This window comes from Podarcis filfolensis (genome assembly GCF_964270895.1).
Source record: "Podarcis filfolensis genome assembly, chromosome: 8".
NCBI lineage: Eukaryota > Metazoa > Chordata > Lepidosauria > Squamata > Lacertidae > Podarcis > Podarcis filfolensis.
In genome coordinates this window covers 73,832,062-73,851,312 of record NC_139611.1, presented here as the reverse complement: position 1 = coordinate 73,851,312, position 19,251 = coordinate 73,832,062, and the positions used below count along the sequence as shown (strand labels likewise).

Sequence of the window (19,251 nt, the reverse complement as noted above, 5' to 3'; positions counted from 1 at the left end):
AGATGGGGGAATCGGCGAGGGGGCTCCAGGACTCCTCGCCGGAGACCAGCGGGGAGAGCACGGGTCCTCCGCTACCCACACCCACCCTGCGCAGAAGACTTCCGCGCAGGGAGAGTAGGCGGAGACTTGGCGTCATAGAACTTCTGTGCTGGAAGAGGTTCAAGAAACGCCCACTGACGGATTCTGCTAGCGACTGAAACAGCCACGAAGTGAAGGGCTGTCCAGACAGAAAAGGTTTAACCAGGCAACCTAGCCAGGAGTGGCGGCAACTTACGCACAAGCAACCCCTATAACCATTACAGCTACTGTGGAAAATCCCCAAACCAGTCTGGTCAGAATGTTGACTGTTGTGGGTGGAAGGAGATTAGCTACCAATTAGTTTCAGGGCCCAATTCAAAGTGCTGGTTTTGACCTATAAAGCCTTAGACGGCTCAGGACCGCAATACCTCAAGGACCACCTCTTTCCATATGGACCTACCCGGACCTTAAATCATCTTCCGAGGCCCTTCTTCATGTGCCTCCTCCTCGAGAGGTCCGGAGAGTGGCAACATGAGAACGGGTCTTCTCTGCAGTGGCTCCCCATCTGTGGAATGCTCTCCCCAGGGAAGTTCGCCTGGCGCCTTCATTATACGCCTTTAGGCACCAGGCAAAAAGTTCCTTTTTAACCAGGCCTTTGGTTGATCTGATTTACATCCTATGCCCTTTCAAAATATGGTTTGGGGGGAGCTATTGAGTTGTTGTTTTTATTTTTATTATGTATTTTGTGGTTTTATAGCTTGATTTTATTCTGTGAACTGCCCTGAGACCCCTGGGTATAAGGCGGTATATAAATTCAATAAATAATAATTTTTTTAAATTTATTTTTTAAAGCAATAGGCGGAATTCAATGGACCATTGCTGGCCAGCTAGACTCTTGAATAGAAGCAATCTGCACTGCAAGGCTTGTTGCAAGCTCTGCTTGCAAATAACAACAAACAGACCATGAGCAGGGAAGTCGTAGTGACTTTCGGTTAGACCTTGTACAGTGTATTTGGCATGGCAACGTGGCCACATACTTGTCTCCATGCTGGACGTGGTGCCTGTGTTTTGCTTATTCCCTCTTTCTTTCAGCCCATGGCAGCTAAATTAACCCCGTGCCCTGTTTCGGAATGCAAGCATTTGACCCCCCGTGGCTCGGAAATGGCCCCAATAACACTGCCGCCTTGCCCTGCCCTGCCACTTCCCAAATCTGGCCCTTCAGGGACCAGGCTGGCACCATCCCTCATCCAAACCAGCTCCTTGAATCGTGCTTGAAAGTCAGTCAGTGCAGACAGGGGAGTCCTTAGGCACCACCTCACATTGCAATAAAAACACTGCTTAACTCATTTTGTCGCTCCTTAATCTCTGGGACCAACACGGCAACAGCTGTCTATATCCCATTACTATGAAAGATACCGGAACTTGGCACCTGAAAATGGGGCATTTGCAACACGAAGATGAAGGGAAGCAAAATTAACTGTGATGCCTGCTTCTTGGGTGAGGGCAAGGAACAGAATATCATTCCCCGAGGATTTTTTTTCATCCATATTAACCTTCTGCTCTGCTTTAATATGTAACGTCACCCTCTATATACCAGGGAACGAGTGACTTTTCGGTATTGTCTGATGGAGAGAGAGAGTGTGTTCTGTTTAAGAGGAAAGCTTGCATGTTTTTTCCACCAGTGGAAATCAGATAGCAGAGAGCCAGTGCAGTGCAGCGGTTAATAGTTCTTGTACAAGGACCTGGGAGAGAAGGTTTTGAATCCCCACTCAGCCATGAAGCCCACTGAGTGGCCTTGGGCCAGTCATGGTCTCTCAGGTTAACCTACTTTGCAGGGTTGTTGTGAAGACAGAATGAGGAGTCAGAGATGCCCCATTGAGCTCCTTGAAGGGAAGGAGGAATGGAATAATAATAAATAGTAAATAAAATCCAGAGGCATATAATCATCTCAGCGAAAGCATCCATGACAGATAGCCATCCAATCTCTGCTTTAAAAAACCTCCAAGGAAGGAGAGTATAAGTACAACAGTTGTTGTTGTTGTTTTATTGCACATCATCTATTTTAACCTCCACACCAGACACTCCCGTAGAGCTCCACTCAGAGTAATTGATTGTTATTATTACTTTATACAGGGCCTCCCTAGACTTGGTGGCATCTGGAGTGCGTTTTTATTAAAAATGGGAATCAGGAGTATTAGAACAATGAACCTCTGATGTGATCTAGCAAGGCTGTTTTTTGTCTTTAAATTGGGGCACTCCAATCTTTATTGAGGGGGAGACGACACCACAAAACATAGGATGCTACCTTATACTGAGTTACAGCAGACCCTTGGTCCACATGGCTCAATATTGTCTACAGGAGGGGTCACCAATGGGTGCCTGCAGGAGCAGATGTGCCCCCACCTCTCCCCACTGCTGAATCAGGCTTGAAACATGCATCCTTGTTGTAGCCAACAGCCACTGCTCCGCCTCTTAGTTACAACCCTTCTTGAAATGTTAGCAAACCATTGCCTGGTGGAGTTTGCAATGCCGCCTTTTCTTCCTGAGCTACCAAGTTTTATAAAAACATGAATGGCATGGAGACAGGGCCGGATTTAGCTACTGAAGGTAATGGGGCTCTTTATATGTCCAGCTGTCCTTTGTCAATAACAAATTGTTGCTGTTTTTTGTGTTGAATATATGCTAGATGGTAATTTAGGGACACAGGTGGTGCTGTGGTCTAAACCACTGAGCTGAGGGCTTGCCGATCAGAAGGTCGGCGGTTCAAATCCCCGCAACGGGGTGAGCTCACGTTGCTCGGTCCCTGCTCCTCCCAACCTAGTAGTTCGAAAGTATGTAAAAGTGCAAGTAGATAAATAGGTACCACACTGGCGGGAAGATAAATGGCATTTCCGTGCGCTGCTCTGGTTCACCAAAAGCGGCTTAGTCATGCTGGCCGCATGACCCGGAAAAAAAACTGTCTGCTGACAAACGTCAGCTCCATCGGTCAGTAAAGCAAGATGAGTGACCCCCATAGGTGTTCTTGGATGCCAACTCCCCATGGTCCCCAGACAGCATGGGGAGGATAAGAGTTGCCCTCCACAACATCTGCCAGATCCCACATTGACTGCCCCTCCATTTGTCTTTGATGTTAAAAGAAAAGAACTCTGCTCATACTCAGGAGCTAGCCCTTCCTCCAGACAGCCTGTTGGCACCAGGTACCGGGGTCAGTGAGTGTGTGCGCGTGCGCATGGATTTCTGGTGAGGCATGATGTGTCCTAGGCGCTTCCAGGCCCTGACAATGGTGCTAAGTGCATGCATTAAGCAGACGTCCTGGTCCAGGAGGGACTGCTGGCTTAGCAGCATCTGCTGTGACCCTCAAGCTGTCTGAGTGCCACGGTGCCAGTTGCTGGATATTGACAGTCGCCACTCGTAGCCAGAGCAAGAACATGAAGTAAACACGATGTCACATCCAAGTGAGAGCCGCCAATTAGATACCTGCCCACTGCAATCTGTCATAGGGGAGGGCTATCTGGGATGGAGAGGGATTGGGAGCTGGGCCAAAGAGAAACCTGGAGCACACAGCCTCCGCCCTCTGAGGGACATTGATAGGATTGGTGGGGCACAAGCTGTGTAGGAACGGAGAGGGGCTTGGTGGTGGCGGGGAGGAAAAGAGAGAAAGGACAGCCGGAGGCTTGCGAGGCATTGCTGAGGAGAGCTAGCGGGGTTTGCGCAGGCTGTGATTGATCTCTGTCCATGTCTCTTTCTTCCCTCGTCACCTTCTCCCTGGTTCTGCATGCAAAGCAACCGTCTGCCTCTCCGACTTGTGTCCGGCTCCATTCGTCAGCCAGACAGAATCTTAATCAAGCACTTCACCGGAGGGGCCCAGGCAGGCTCCTGCTCTCTCTCTCTCTCTCTCTCTCACACACACACACACACACACACAGAGACATACACACAATGCATTGCTGATCTGTGGACAGATTTAAGAATCGGCAAGGTCAGGCAGGCTGCCTTACCTGGTCTGAGTTCCACAGGCATGCAACACACACAAGCAAAATTAGATCACACCTTCCTAATCTGGATTTAGAAACTGGAAATATATCTATATGGATATCTGTATAGATATCTTTATATCTCTGTGTGTGTGTTCCACCATGCATTCCATAGGGAGTTCTACTCATTTCAGACCTGTATCCCAATTTGTAGAATGTGTCTTCTTTGTTTTTGTAGAATGTGTCTTCTTTGTTTTTGTAGAATGTGTATTCTTTGTTTTTTTTTAGCCTATGGCTGTTTTCCCCTATTTTTGATCATCGTAAATAGTTGCTTTTATATTGTTTCTACTGATAATTCCATTGCTTTATTCTTTTTGTGAACTTCTCTGAGGGTGGTGGTTGCTTTTCCAGTCAAGCAGCGTGTAAATTTAGGGAAACAAACCAACGATTTAAGGTCAGTGGGTGTGACTCTGAGTACGACTAACAGTGGATGCAACCCCTTTAATTCACAATCGCTGGAATGGATTTTTAGGACTTTACCAAATGTGTTCTGAGTTTGGGTTGTGACTAACAAATTTGGTACCATGGGGACTTTTGCAGGGAATGACACTGTGCCTAAATGGATCCCCCCCCCCGGCTTTCCTGACTCTTTGAGGAAAAATAAAGCACAGAATTTGGGGGTGCTATCGCACCGAAAGGCAAACCCTACCCTCCACCCCAAATCTGAGTTGTTTGACCTACACTTACAGGGTTCCCACCATGTTGGGGTAGATGCAACTCTTCTGTGTGCCGAGCTACCAAAAATGCACTGCGTGTTGGGAGCATGCAAACCCAGCCTGAGTCCTTAGTATATGCAGATTCTTTCTTTACTACACCGGTCCATCACAACAGCGAGTGTTTTTGCTGGTATTTGCTGAGCAGCTGCTAGTCCTTGATATTTGAAGCCTGTGGACAAAAAGATAGCTATGAGAGTATGTAACAGGTAGCCCATGACTGATGGCAAATTAGGAGCAGAGAGAGATTCGGATTTTTTGCAGGCCAGTATAGGGCGAGAAGAATTTGCTTGAAAATCTCTCTCTCTCTCTCTCTCTCTCTCTCTCTCTCTCTCTCACACACACACACACACACACACACACACACAAACACACACACTTTTTAATAGCTCTAGTGAAGAGGCATCATTAACCATGAATAGGACCAAAATCTCATGCATAGGGCAGAGGATAGGGGGCTGACTCTGTCTAAATCCCTCCACCTCTTTCCCTGGCTCCAATCTTTGCAGCAGATGCCCCCAAATGCTTGGTGACACCATTGAATGACCTGCACTGTGCTAGGCAGTGGAAGGAAATCACTTGGAGGACATAAATAAATAAATCCATAATAAAAATGATGCTGGTCGGGTCCCCTGCTGCATGGCTGCTGACTAAGCTTTGACCCTCAGATCTCTCCCAGATGCTGATGCCTGTCAATCACAACCTGGACCCCATTTATAAATGTGGGCAGGGTGGGCATAGTGACTGGGTATATCAGATAGGAGCAATGCCTCAGTGCTCTAAGGCCAGGGCTGAGCTTCAGGCCTTGTTTTCAGTGCCTGGAGCTTGTTGTTGTTGTTTAGTCGTTTAGTCGTGTCCGACTCTTTGTGACCCCATGGACCAGAGCATGCCAGGCACTCCTATCTTCCACTGCCCCCCGCAGTTTGGTCAAACTCATGCTGGTAGCTTCGAGAACACTGTCCAACCATCTCGTCCTCTGTCGTCCCCTTCTCCTTGTGCCCTCCATCTTTCCCAACATCAGGGTCTTTTCCAGGGAGTCTTCTCTTCTCATGAGGAGGCCAAAGTATTGGAGACTCAGCGTCATGATTTGTCCTTCAGTAAGCACTGAGGGCTGATTTCCTTCAGAATAGGTTCAGGATAGGTTTGATCTTCTTGCAGTCCATGGGACTCTCAAGAGTCTCCTCCAACACCATAATTCCAAAGCATCAATTCTTCGGCAATCAGCCTTCTTTGGATGTGCAAAATGTCACAGGGCTGGTTGATTTCCAGTTTCCCATGGAAGGGAAGCAGCTGCAACCTGGAGTCAGCAGAGGGCTTCCTGCTCTAGCTACAGCACCGGAGGGGTATAAAACTGTCATTGTCTTAGGAAGTCAAGAAAAGAGAAGCCTTCCAAAAGAGAAGGGTCCATAGATTTGTAGCAGAGCAGGCAAGTGGGAGCCGCAACCAAATGTTGCAGCACGGAGTGCTTCTTTCTGGGTTCCCCCCAGTTTGCTAGCCCCGCCTTCTTTCGAGGCCTTCCAAATCAGAGGATGTGGCTTTCTGAGCCTTGACATACACCTTCCCCTCTATCTGGATGCTTCTAGATGACCTGCTTATTGAACATGCATCCTGGTCATTTTATCCAGGGAGATTAAACGACGTTAGCTATTCAATGGGCATTTGGCCTGATTTGTTTGCAGGGGTGCAAAATTCCCAGTTGCATTCCCAGTGAATTTTCCCTTCCCTTTCCCTGTTGCAAAAAAATGTCTGATCTTCTGGAGAAGCAGTTATGCTGTGCAAGAGCTCCCAGCTAGCCTATAACTTTGCAACCTGAATTTGCTGGTATGTGGTTGAACCCCACCCCAAAATAGCGGCAGCCTGGAAGCTCACTCCCTCTCTTTTTAGTCTCTCTGTGGGTTTTCACCTTAATTATTCATCCCTTTGAGCAGCAGTGCAGGGAGATAATTTTAGACTCTGGCCCATAGTTCCTGGGCTACTTTAGATTGGGATGTGTATTGACTTCAGTTACTTCGGCATGTGAGAAGCTAAGCCTTGCTCTGTTTTTTTAGTGTGCGTTTGTGTGTTTTCTCCTGCTCCTTCTGTTGACTTCTGCCCCAAATTCTTGCCCTGATGACAGCACCGCCTCCTGATGGCAGCAGTCATCATATCAAGTGATGAATTGCCGTGGGCGAGCCAGACTTTGGAAATGACAAATGGTGCCGTTTATCTCTACTACTGCTGCCCAACCTTTGCATGTTTTGAAATCCTGGGCTTGCTTTCAAATCGCAAGCTCGTGATGACCAACAATCTGGGTCTGGGCATCCCTAGGGACCATTGTGCTTCAACAACAACACCTCCAGCACCCTCAAATAAGAGTCAAGCCAGGCATCTGACTCATGACATTCCTAACTCTGCAGCATCAGAACCTGTTAATGACCAGCTTGCACATCATGACATTCAGGATCTACGGACTTGTCTCTTGGACCCTTTCTCCAGCTATTGTCAGCCCAGCCTCTAAGCCTCCTGACCTTAGATCACTGGGAGAGGGAGAAAGAGAGTCAGTGGATTTTTGACAGGGATAGAAAACTGAGGCACATTTGATGAGGCATTCCTGTTGATGACCCCTCGGGCAATCTAGGCTATGTATGCACATGCACCTTCTACCCCAATTCAGAAGGGAAGAGAGGCTTGTACCGTGAGTCAGATCATTTCACAAATGTTCTCTTAACAGCTCTGATAGGAGCTGGCACTCCAATGTCCTTGGTGGTTGCCATATACTCAGTCAGTGGTTGCCTTGCACAGGTGGAATCTCACAAGTCAGATCCAGGTGAAGGTGGCTAGGAAATCCAGCAGTCACTCTGTCTAAATGGAACCTCAATGTTCAGAGGCAGAGTGTGCATTCAAAGACAAGTTGCTGGGAATTGAAGGTGGGCAGAGAGCTGTTGCGCTCTGTTTTCTGCCTCTGTTCCTTTTGTCTTAGAGAAGCACAATGTTTGGAGAAAGGGGATCTTATGAGTCAGGGCCAAATGGACTTCTTCTTCTGACACTTGTCTTCATATTTGTGTGTTTGGGGCCGGAGCAGGGGAAGGCATCGTCAAGGTTGTTGTCGCTTTAAGCAGAAGCGTCATTGACAGTGTGGATAAGCGATGCAATGCTTGCATCTGCTGTCAGGTAAAGAAGAAATCACACCGTGCACTTCAACACACTTAAGTGCTGTTCAGTCAATGATACCTCAAAGAGAACTACAGCAATGCTAATGAGTCATTAATACCCCAAGGAGATGTAAATGAATGGGAAAGGAGATTTACAGTTAGTTTACACAAAAAGCAGATCATGTGGCAATGCTATTCCTAGCCTGTGCCACTTCAAACTGCAGGTGAGGGGCTTGCATGATGTGTGTGTGTGCGTGTGTGCGTGCATGCATGCATGCAATACAACCATTGCAGTGCTGAAGGGGAAAAGAGAGAGCCAAGAAAGGTTCCTTTAACTAAAAATGGTCTCTTGACCTGCCTGTGGGTGCTAAACTGTAGGCCAGGCATAGGCAAACTCCGGCCCTCCAGATGTTTGGGACTACAATTCCCATCATCCCTAGCTAACAGGACAAGTGGTCAGGGATGATGGGAGTTGTAGTCCCAAACATCTGGAGGGCTGGAGTTTGCCTATGTCTGCTGTAGGCAATGGTTTGGGAGCATCAGTAGGGTTACATGCTCTGTTCCTTGTCAGTCCAGGGTGAGACTGTGAGATTGCCATGTGAATAACCCTAGAAAGTAAACAAGCTGCAGTGTTGCTTTCTACTATTGTAACCCAAAATAGAGTGGCTAGCTCAGAGGGTGGATGGGGGAGACATTCAATTGCTTTCGCATTTAAAGGTGAACTTGCCTAATTGTCACTTTCTGAAGCTGAAACAAAGCCATCTTTCGAAATTTGCACAGCAGTCTGAATTTTGCAGACCAGCTACCCAGACAAGCTGTGTGTACATAAATGCATGGACTAGGGTAAAGTATGTTTAGTGCAGTGAAAATAAATACAAGAACACATTTTCTTGTGGGAAATCACTTTGCAAAAATGTGTGTATTAGTAGAAATGTGTGCTAAAATGCTGGTGAATTTTCATGGGAACTTAAAAAATAAATAAATCACAAACTGATGTGGAAATGTGGAGAGCCAAATTTAAGATTTGGGAAAAAAAACAAGAAACTGAGAGAATTGGAAACTGATGCAGTCAACCGTTCCTAGTTCAGAGCATCTCAATATATTGACAGCCGAGTGATATCTAATCATAAATCATTTTGTGAACATCATCCTCTGTTGATGCAGGGCTGCGTCATTTCTAGGTTATACAGAACTCTTCTTCAGGCAGAATTCTTACAGGATGATAATAAGAATGGGAAAGCTCAGAAAACTTGCCTGTTTCTACATCGACAAGAGGTTTCGGCCTTATAACAACTTTAAAAGCTCCACTTCTAAAAGAGGTGTTGCTTGTTTTGCCATCCCTGGATCACTCTGCATGGCAATCCCTCGGCCTCACTCTAACAGCAACTTCTCTCTGTGTCTTTCACTGTGCAGGACTGCTGGTTCGGGGTGCTGATTTTAACCAGCCAGCTGACAATTACACAGTTTGTCAAGGGGACAATGCAACACTAAGGTGAGTTTCTCCCTCTGACCAAGGAGTGCGTGTTTGTATATATATGTGTGTGTGTATCCCTGCTGGATGATATGATGAGCCCTCCCCATTAATTTATTACCATGGACTAGACAAAAGTCTTCTACAACCTAGTGGTCTTCAGAGGTTTTGGACTTCAACTCCCATCCAACCTAGCCAGTGGAGTCCTGCTAGCTGATGCTCATGGGATTTATAGTCCAAAACCTCTTCAGGTTAAGGAAGGCTGCTGTAGTTTCTCAAGCTGTATGGACTTATATCTTCCTCCTGTTCTAAACTTATTAGACTTTCCATGTCAGCCCCCACTCAACCCCACACCTCTGTGTTTGGGAATAGGGAGCCTGTGGCTTTCCAGATGTTGTTGTGCTACAGCTCCCATCCTTTTTGAACACTGGTCACACTAGCTTGGGCTGATAGGAACATAGGGAGGCAGACCCGTTGGCCCATCTAGCTTCACGTTCCCTGCACTGCAGTGCCCACTGCTACTGGTAGGGCAAAAGGCAAGGAGGCCAACAGCAGATGGCGCCAAAGTGAATGGCAGGCAGAGCCAACTAATTCCACTTTTGTCCCCATCCTCCTCCCTGCTGGAGGGGGCAACACAGAGTCTAAGAAGGAAGAAGATGACAGGCAGAGCAATTCCACAGACTGTAAGAAGGCAGACAAGTAAGGGCTAGCTGGGGGCAGACTTAGATCGGTGGGACAGTGCCCCAGTTGCCCTCATGGTTTGGTCTCCACTGCCATGCTGACTGGCTCGCCAGGCCTCCAGGTGGGCGACATTCTCAGAAATACCTGGAGATGCCAGGGATTGAAGCTGGGACCCTCTGCAGGTAGTCTCCCAACTGAGCTGTGGCCTTTCCTTCCCAGCCCAGGGGATTTGGAGCCCAGCAAGATTTGTGGGGACAGCCGCCTGCTGCCCACATGTTGGCTTTCTTTATTCAATTGCCCTGAGGTAAAAGGAGAAATGGGGATTAGCAAATGTAAGCACCTAGCAGGCCACTGTACACAGGTCTTGTGTTGGCCTGCTGGGCCCAGGGACCACCAACCATCACAGACCTCCCATGTAAGGGAAGAGTGGCTCCTTCCAAGCAAAGCAAAACAGAAGCACACTCTCTGGTGACGCAGCCATCTTTCATCTACAGCCTTTGCTCCAGCAGAGAGCAGGACCTTTCCCTGACCCTGCTCTCCCATTCCCCCTTCCGTTGATGTCTGAACCCAGAGCAGGTTTCGTCCCGCAGTTCAATCATTTAGCTCTCCCTGCCTATTAAAGTTTCATCGCAACATCTTGACAGTATTTAAATAAAATATGCCCTCTCCCCCTCCCCCCACCTCACGGCACAACGCACAATTACCTTCTCATAACGCGTTAATAGCAGCCGGCGGTGACTTTCGGGATGGCTAATAACTCTGTCAAATGCGGCATAAATTCACCAGGCCTTGGTGTGAATACTTCTGCATTGTTTCAAAGCAAGAGGACACAGGGAAGCTGAGCTGCCTTGTACTGGGTCAGTGCAAGAGACCACCAAAAGCAGTGTTGCCTGTAACTGGCTGGCAGCAGCCCTCCAGAGTTCTCCCAGCCCTAACATTGGGGACTGAACTTGGGACCTGCACACAGAACAGATGCTCTGCCACTGAGCTATAACCCTTCCCAGTAGGCCCCCATAGGAGACCCTTCCCTGTATTCTGAGGGAATTCCATTTCCCCCATATCAAGATTTTACCCCTCAACTGTCCTATTTAAATCAGAACATCCTGTTTGGGGGGGGGTGCTCTCGCGGGGCAGCACGGCACCAAAAAATGTGCAGGCAAGCACACCTTGCATCTTTCAACCATATCAGTAGTGCAGAATTATGTGAAATTCTGCGTTCCAAAATTAAGTGCAGTTATAAAAACATGTGCAGGGGTGCTTGGTGCCAGGGTTACTGTATTGTTTTAACTTCCCTTGCTTTTACAGCAACCTAGCATGCAGAAAGGAAGCCGGAGAAGCTTCTCTCACCCCACATCGCAAAAAGATGCATTGAGATCCCCTTTCTCCCTCTCTGAGTAAGGACTGAGTTTTAAAACTGCATTCTCCACTCTGCACATGCTTAGGGGGGAGAGTGATGGTTAGTTGTATAAGTGAGATGCGATGGGCTGCAGCCAGATTGACTAGAACTCATGCTGTCCTAGAGCACAAGAGCTGTATTAGAGGAAGAAAGATACTCTGCACATCTCACAGGTTGTTTGGAACACATGCCCACCTGACTTTCAACAAGAGAACAACTGCAGCTCTCAGCGACCGCTGGCTGCCAGAGCTTATCCTCTTTTTATGGGGGAAGCAGCCACCAAGCCCAGGTTTTGTGTAGCTGCATTATAGAGTTCTGTCTGGCCCTATGATGACCTCTTGTTCCCAGCACAAAGGACCTCTGCTTGTTTCTTGCTCATTGCTCTTTCTCTTCTTTGGTGTTCCATGCACTAATGGGTCTCAGTGGAGCAGACACAGTGCCAGTTCCAGATGTGGCCGTCATTTCTTGTGCTCGCCGGATGGTTTTTGTATTATGATCTGACCAATTAGCCCTCGAAACATAGGGAGCTGCCCTATCTTGCATCAGACCACTGGCCCCATCTAGCACAGCATTGTCCAGCACTGACCAGCAGCAGCTCTGCAAGGTATCAGGCAGGGTTCTTTCCAAGCCCTACCTGGAGCTGCCAGGGATTTAACCTGAAACCTTCTGATTGCAGCACACATGCTCTACTACTGAGCTACAGCCCTTCCCAAGTACTTTAGCACCTCATGTTTTGGGCTGGACATTTGGGTTTGGGCTGGGTGTTCGTCAGTATGCGGATGACACCCAGCTCTACCTCTCTTTCAAATCGGAACCAGTGAAGGTGGTGAAGGTCCTGTGTGAGTGTCTGGAGGTGGTTGGAGAATGGATGGCAGCTAACAGATTGAGGTTGAATCTTGACAAGACAGAAGTACTGTTTTGGGGGACAGGGGGCAGACAGGTGTGAGGGACTACCTGGTCCTGAATGGGGTAACTGCCCCCTGAAGGACCAAGTGCACAGCCTGGCAGTCATTTTGGACTCACAGCTGTCCATGGAGGCGCAGGTCAATTCTGTGTCGAGGGCAGCTGTGTACCAGCTCCATCTGGTACGCAGGCTGAGACCCTACCTGCCCGCAGACTGTCTCGCCAGAGTGGTGCATGCTCTAGTTATCTCCTGCTTGGACTACTGCAATGTGCTCTACATGGGGCTACCTTTGAAGGTGACCCAGAAACTACAACTAATCCAGAATGCAGCAGCTAGACTGGTGACTGGGAGTAGCTGCCAAGACCATATAACACCATTCTTGAAAGGCCTACATTGACTCCCAGGACGTTTCCGAGCACAATTCAAAATGTTGGCGCTGACCTTTAAAGCTCTAAACGGCCTCAGTTCAGTGTACCTGAAGGAGCGTCTCCACCCCTATCGTTCTGCCCAGACACTGAGATCCAGCTCCGAGGACCTTCTGGTGGTTCCCTCATTGCGAGAAGTGAGGTTACAGGGATCCAGACAGAGGGCCTTCTCAGTAGTGGGACCTTCCCTGTGGAATGCCCTCCCATCAGATGTCAAGGAAATAAACAACTACCTAACTTTTAGAAGACATCTGAAGGCAGCCCTGTTTAGGGAAGTTTTTAATGTTTGTTGTTTTATCGTATTTTTAATATTCTGTTGGAAACCCAGCCATATGGGACGAGTATAAATAATATATTATTATTACTATGATGATGATGATGATGATGATGTCATAATGCCATACCCACATGCACAATAGGATCTCACTGATATGGATAGGCTTACACTTCTCATTGCCATTTCTTCCTGCAGGCATGATATTCACAACCTACAATCCCAAAGTGGCTAATGTGGTCCTCTAAGCATTGTTGGGACTCCAGCTCCCGCCAGACCCAGCACCAGGATGTCCCATCAAAAGCCATTCTGCTGAAGCCCCCCCCCCAAACCTGGAAATGCCCAGACTGGACATGGCAGGAGCAGTTCCACGCCTTTAAAAACATTTAGACGGGGAGCAAGGGTTCCATTTTAAAATCACAAGAGAGATGCACACTAGGAGAGCAGAACCCTCCCCTCCTTTATGCTTATTTCCCCAAAATTGAGCTCAATCAGAGCTGAGCGCTAATATACCTTAAGGCAATTGACCTTGACAGGGAGAAAAGGGGAACATGATAGAAGTGTATGAAATTATGCCTGGTGTGAAATAGGGATGGATGTGCCTGTTAATTTCGGTTTCTTGTTTTCCCCATGTTGGGGTCAGTTTCTCACATTTCTGCAGCCATTTGTGAGTTGTTGGTTTAACAAAGGAAGCCTCGTGAAAAATTGTCAATGTTTTAGTGCAAATTTCTACTAATATACACATGTTTGTATGAAGTTTTGATGAATAATCATGTTTTGCCAGAAACCTTCCCCTATATAACAGGTGTGTGTGTGTACTAGCATACATTTTTCTGCATATGTTCACCAATACATGCTCTCTCTTTTTGGCACATTAGATGGAGAACCACACTGGAGGAGTATGAATGAATGGCTTGCGTGCTAGTTCAAAAAGTGAGAGCTTGGTAGTTTCTTGTTCCAATGCAAAGAAAATCAAATTTCTCCCCTATCACAAATGTGAAGCAAGTGGTTGGCGATAAATTTCTCTCTCTCTCTCTCTCTCTCTCTCTCTCTCTCTCTGTGTGTGTGTGTGTGTGTGCGTGTGTGTGTGTGATGGTCACCAATCCAGATGGCTTTAAACGAAGACTAGACAAACATATTCTCCAACTGCCCCCAAAATGCCAGGACTGTCACAAAAACCCTTAAGCCATCACGGCTTCTCACTTGGTCACGCCAAGTCCCGAATTCCCAAGGGACCTTCCCTTGAGTGCAGTATTTCAACGTGTTGCTGGAAGTTCAGATCCATGTGTCCCACTAACACATTTCTTAGATCTAGGCCTCCCGCTCCATTTCCCCAACTCAAAATGGCGCCACTTCCTGTGTTTTTTAAAAAATGAAAACGAGATATGGGTCACTTGAATGCCCCTAAGAAAGTCTTTCACCATTTCCCTGCTTCTCAGTCAGTCAGTCTCCCATAAAGAAAGCAGTGGGTTGGGGAGCAAAGAGGGTGGGGCTTGTCCACAAAGCCGCTGCATCTGTGTCCCTGCTCCGGTCCCTGAGGAGGAGGAGGGACAGCGGTGGGCTGTGGAAGGATGGCAGACTCCTGTGACCACCTGGCACTAAGGTGGTGAAACTGCAGGAGAAAGTGGCTGTGCTAGAGGTGGAGATGGGCACACGACAGAGCCATATGGAGCATGAGAAGAAGAAGGTGTGCCTCAAAGCCCAGGACAGCATCCCCATTTTCAACTGAGGAATGCTGGAGGGTAGGGACAGCACGATGGCTAATCTCTGGCTCCACAGCTGGAGGCAGCCATGCTTCTGCCAGACACTGAGGTCCAGCGCCGAGGGCCTTCTGGCAGTTCCCTCACTGCGAGAAGCCAAGTTACAGGGAACCAGGCAGAGGGCCTTCTCGGTAGTGACACCCACCCTGTGGAACAACCTCCCACCAGATGTCAAAGAGAACAACAACTACCAGACTTTTAGAAGACATCTGAAGGCAGCTCTGTTTAGGGTAGCTTTTAGTGTTTGATGCATTACTGTATTTTAATTTGTTGGAAGCCGCCCAGAGTGGCTGGGGAAACCCAGACAGATGGGTGGAGTATAAATAATAATAATAATAATAATAATAATAATAATAATAATAATAAATTATTATTATTATTCTGAATACTGGTTGCTGGAAGCAACAGGAGGGCAGAGTCCTCCCATGCTCAAATCCTGCTTGCTGATTTCCCACGGGCATCTGGCCAGTCACTGTGAGAACAGGATGCTAGCCTAGATGGGCCCCGTGGCCTGATCCGGCCATGTTTGTCTTTTGTTCTTCTCCTGCTCTTTTTAAAATATAAATTGCTTTGTTCACTCAATAGACATCAAAGCAACCAGGATGCTCTTTGAGGGAATGTGGGTCTACAACATGGGGCGGGAGAGCAGGGAGAGCCTCCCTCCCCATGTACCCTCTCTGCATCCAGCCCCCTCCACACATGCCCAGCTGGAAGTTGTGAGTCAGCATGCGGAGATCGTCTCTCTGCCATTCCCCCCCTTCCTCCTCCCCCCACCCGCCAGCCCCCCACTCCAAACAGCCTGCAGTGTGCTGGGTTCCCACCAGCCTGAATCAGCAGAGGCTTTGACCTACTTCCCAAGACCTCTCCCTCCTGCTCTCTCTCTCTGCAGAATAGAAGGGGGAGGAGGTGGAAAGGAGCCCTCCCTCCTTCGCTCGCTGGCTGACTTGCTTGGCAGGAATACTAAGCGAGCTGCAGTACAGAGCCTACGTCTTTTGTTAGCTCCCAGGGGCAGGTCACCCCCACCCAGTACCCTGTCTCCATGGGGGAATTTTGGCAAAGCTGGAGCAGAGATCCACCTAGTCCAGCGCTCTCTCTTTCCCACAACGGCCATGGAAATGATGCTTTTCTATGCTGCCTCCTTTCCTTGGATGCTGAGATATACTGCAGCTCTGCATGGAGGTTTTAATATCCTGGCTCGTGGCTGCTGGTATGCCTATCGTCTACCACCACCTTTTAAAAAGACGGTGGTTTTAAAAGGGCAACAAGCTCACAGAGGATAACAGCCTTCAGTGGCAACTAGGCATGGAGCCTATGCAATATATTCCCTGCTGCATTAGAAGCAGAAGGCAACCCTGAGTACTGTGTGCTGGAGAGAGCATTTGAGCTCATGTCCTGCTATTAGGGTGCTGGTTTGCCACTGTGGGATTAGGGTGTTGGATCAGATGGAGCTTTGGTCTGATCCAGCAAGGCTCTTTTTGTGGTTTTAATCCTCTCTCCCCTAGCTGCCATCACAACACTTATTGTGTCAGGGACTGGACTGAGAAGGAATGGTGGGGGTGCCAGTATAGATTCAGAACAGTGGTTTGCAGAAGGGCACAGTTCAGAGGCTGCAGAGGGGAGAAGCTGGGGAATATTCGAAGAGGAACAGCAGGAAGAAGAAGCACCGGGGAGAGCCAACTGACAGACTCGGTGTCTTTTGAAAGCATTCCTGAACCACCCACCCCACCCAGGACCCGGCATGCATTGAGTGTACTAGAACAAAGATCTCAGAGGCAGAAAGCTCAGATTAGCCGACACAGGGGTGATGTAGAATAGGGGAGGTGGGGGGGGGACTTTACTCGGAGCAACGCCATTATTTTGAGAAGACTGCATTCCTTCATCTCTCCCTGTGAATATTAATAAATGACACGGTAGGAGCTTTTATTGTTTTTCTGTTTCTTGGCTGCTACGTGAGAGGTATCGGATCCCCCAAAGCCTGACATATTGCAGCAGTGAGTTCCACCCATTAATCCCACCTTCTGAAAAGAAGGAACTGCTTCCTTTTTGCCAGTCCCAGAGCTAATGCCCATTGGACTTATTGGGTGATCCCAATTTCTATTACAATAGCTTTCTGCCATTCTGTATATTTTTTACGTGGGTGGCGCTGTGGTCTAAACCAGGAGGTCGGCGGTTCTAATCCCCGCGACGGGGAGAGCTCCCGTTTCTTGGTCCCTGCTCCTGCCAACCTAGCAGTTCAAAAGCACGTCAAAGTGCAAGTAGATAAATAGGTACCGCTCCGTGGGAAGGTGAACAGCATTTCCGTGCGCTGCTCTGGTTCACCAGAAGCAGCTTAGTCATGCTGGCCACATGACCCGCAAAAACTGTATGCCAGGTCCCTCAGCCATCATAGCGAGATGAGCGCCACAACCCCAGAGTCAGTCATGATTGGACCTAATAGTCAGGGGTCCCTTTACCTTTTTACCTCCGAATGGCTGGCAGGGGGAAAGGGTTAAGCAGGCCCTACCCACCACCCACCCACCAACCAACCAACCAACCAACCAATATTTTGCTTTCCTTAAAGCTTTTTTTAAAAAAAAATAATCAGGAAAAATAACCAGGTATATTGTAGATTTGGCCCTTTCTGTCCCAGGATTCTGACTTTTTCCTGGACACTTCCATCAGGCATTGTGCGGCAAGATGCCACTAGCAGATATCTCGGCTCTGGGTCCGTGGCAGAATGTGAGGGGCAGGGCAGGGTGTGTGGAGGAATAGCATCTATATAAAATATCAGGGTCAGCTGCAAATTCAAGGGGAGAACACAAAGCCCTTCCCCTCCCCACACCAGCTTTTCCCCAGTTATCTTTGGAAGACTTGTCCAATCTGTGCCTGACAGCTGTCAGGGACCAAGAAACGGGATTACTTAGCGCCCACTCGCCTTGAAGGCGAGAGAAAAAGCACTCCAATAATTAAATCTCGAGGCCGGGAGCCACAGGGCAAGGGGGGGTGAGGAGAGAGAGAGGGGAAGGGAAAGAGAGTGAGAGAGAGAGGAGAAATGAAGTGGCAGGAATAGTAGTGAGATGCCAAGGGGGTGGGCGGGCAGATGCCAGGGCCTCGGAGAGGGTGGCTGCACCAAGAACACCCCAAGCCCATTTGCAAGGCAAGGGTTGCTTTTGAATGTGCCCGCGCAGGATTTAAATTCAGCAGCTGAGTTCGCAAAGTCTGGGATATTTTAATGTCCCCCCCCCTCTCCCCAACACTCATTTTTTCTGTAAATCCACAGTTTGGAAGGTGTTCAAGTTTTTAGGGCTTGATAAAAAGAGAGAGTGTGTGAGAGAGAGCTGTAATAACATGGGCTTTTGGACTTCAAAGGGCTTGGGAGAGAGGGAAAGAGAGAGGGAGAGAACGAGAGAGCGCCAAAGGCCTTGGCAATCTGTGAGGAAAACTCAGGAGTACTTTCTTTCTCTCCTCCCTCCCCACCACACTTCTCCCTCACATGTTACAATGCTGCGTAATAAATTCTGCTCAGCTGTGTGCTACAGAGGCGGAAAAGGGCCCAGCTTTCCCTCAGATTACAAACCGAGCGATATACAGAGCAGGGTATTGCTCAGGTGCTGAGGTCCCTGTTCTCTCAAGGCCCCAAGATGGCGGCTGTTGCCTGGACTGGGGTCATGGAGGCAACCTAGGCCTTGAGGTTATGGGTGCTCCCTTGACAGGGCCTGAGTGCATAAATGCCAATGTAAGCAGGCCCCGCTTGTGCTGTATATCTGTCCCTCTTTGAGGCAGATATATTGTACGAATGCTGAGATTGGAAGGAAGTGGGATTCGATTAAGTTTGCACTTTCTGAAACGGTACATGAACCGAAGCACAGCCCAACCTTTGAAACCTGTGCTTCTCCGAATTTTCAAGCCAAGTTCCCTAGCCAAGTACAGTGGTACCTTAGGCTACATACACTTCAGGTTACATACGCTTCAGGTTACAGACTCTGCTAACCCAGAAATAGTACCTCGGGTTAAGAACTTTGCTTCAGGATGAGAACAGAAGTCTCGCGGCAGCACAGCAGCAGCGGGAGGCCCCATTAGCTAAAGTGGTGCTTCAGGTTAAGAACAGTTTCAGGTTAAGAACGGACCTCCAGAACGAATTGAGTACTTAACCTGAGGTACCACCATGTCTGAAAATACATGTGTATCAGGGTAGAGCATGGCTGAAAATGCATACATTAGTGGGAAGCATCACACAGAAATGCATGACTGGTGATAAGCTGTTTTTAATAGTGTATTTTACATTGCTGTAACCCACTCTGGGACCATTTTGTTGAAGGGGTGCATGATAATAAATATAACAGCAACAGCTTTGCGAAAACGTGCAAATTGCCTACAAATGTGCAACACTGGGAGAAATTCACACTAAAACATTGATGAATTTTCATGAGAACTTTTTTTGTTTGTTTTTTAAATAAATGGGAAA

At 48.1% G+C, this 19,251-nt stretch overlaps 2 protein-coding genes across 2 annotated transcripts in view; both read left to right on the top strand.

Annotated features, from left to right (window-relative positions):
* The window catches only part of LOC310769055 (uncharacterized protein), a 272,930-nt gene that overhangs the window by 64,646 nt on the left and 189,033 nt on the right, over nucleotides 1-19,251 (top strand). The window lies entirely within an intron of this gene.
* LOC310768786 (igLON family member 5-like) overlaps nucleotides 1-19,251 on the top strand; it is a gene marked incomplete at its 5' end in the record, with an annotated part of 132,568 nt that overhangs the window by 94,393 nt on the left and 18,924 nt on the right. The window contains 1 exon segment of the mRNA XM_083627563.1: nucleotides 9,310-9,388. Coding sequence (XP_083483689.1) covers nucleotides 9,310-9,388 — 79 coding nt within the window.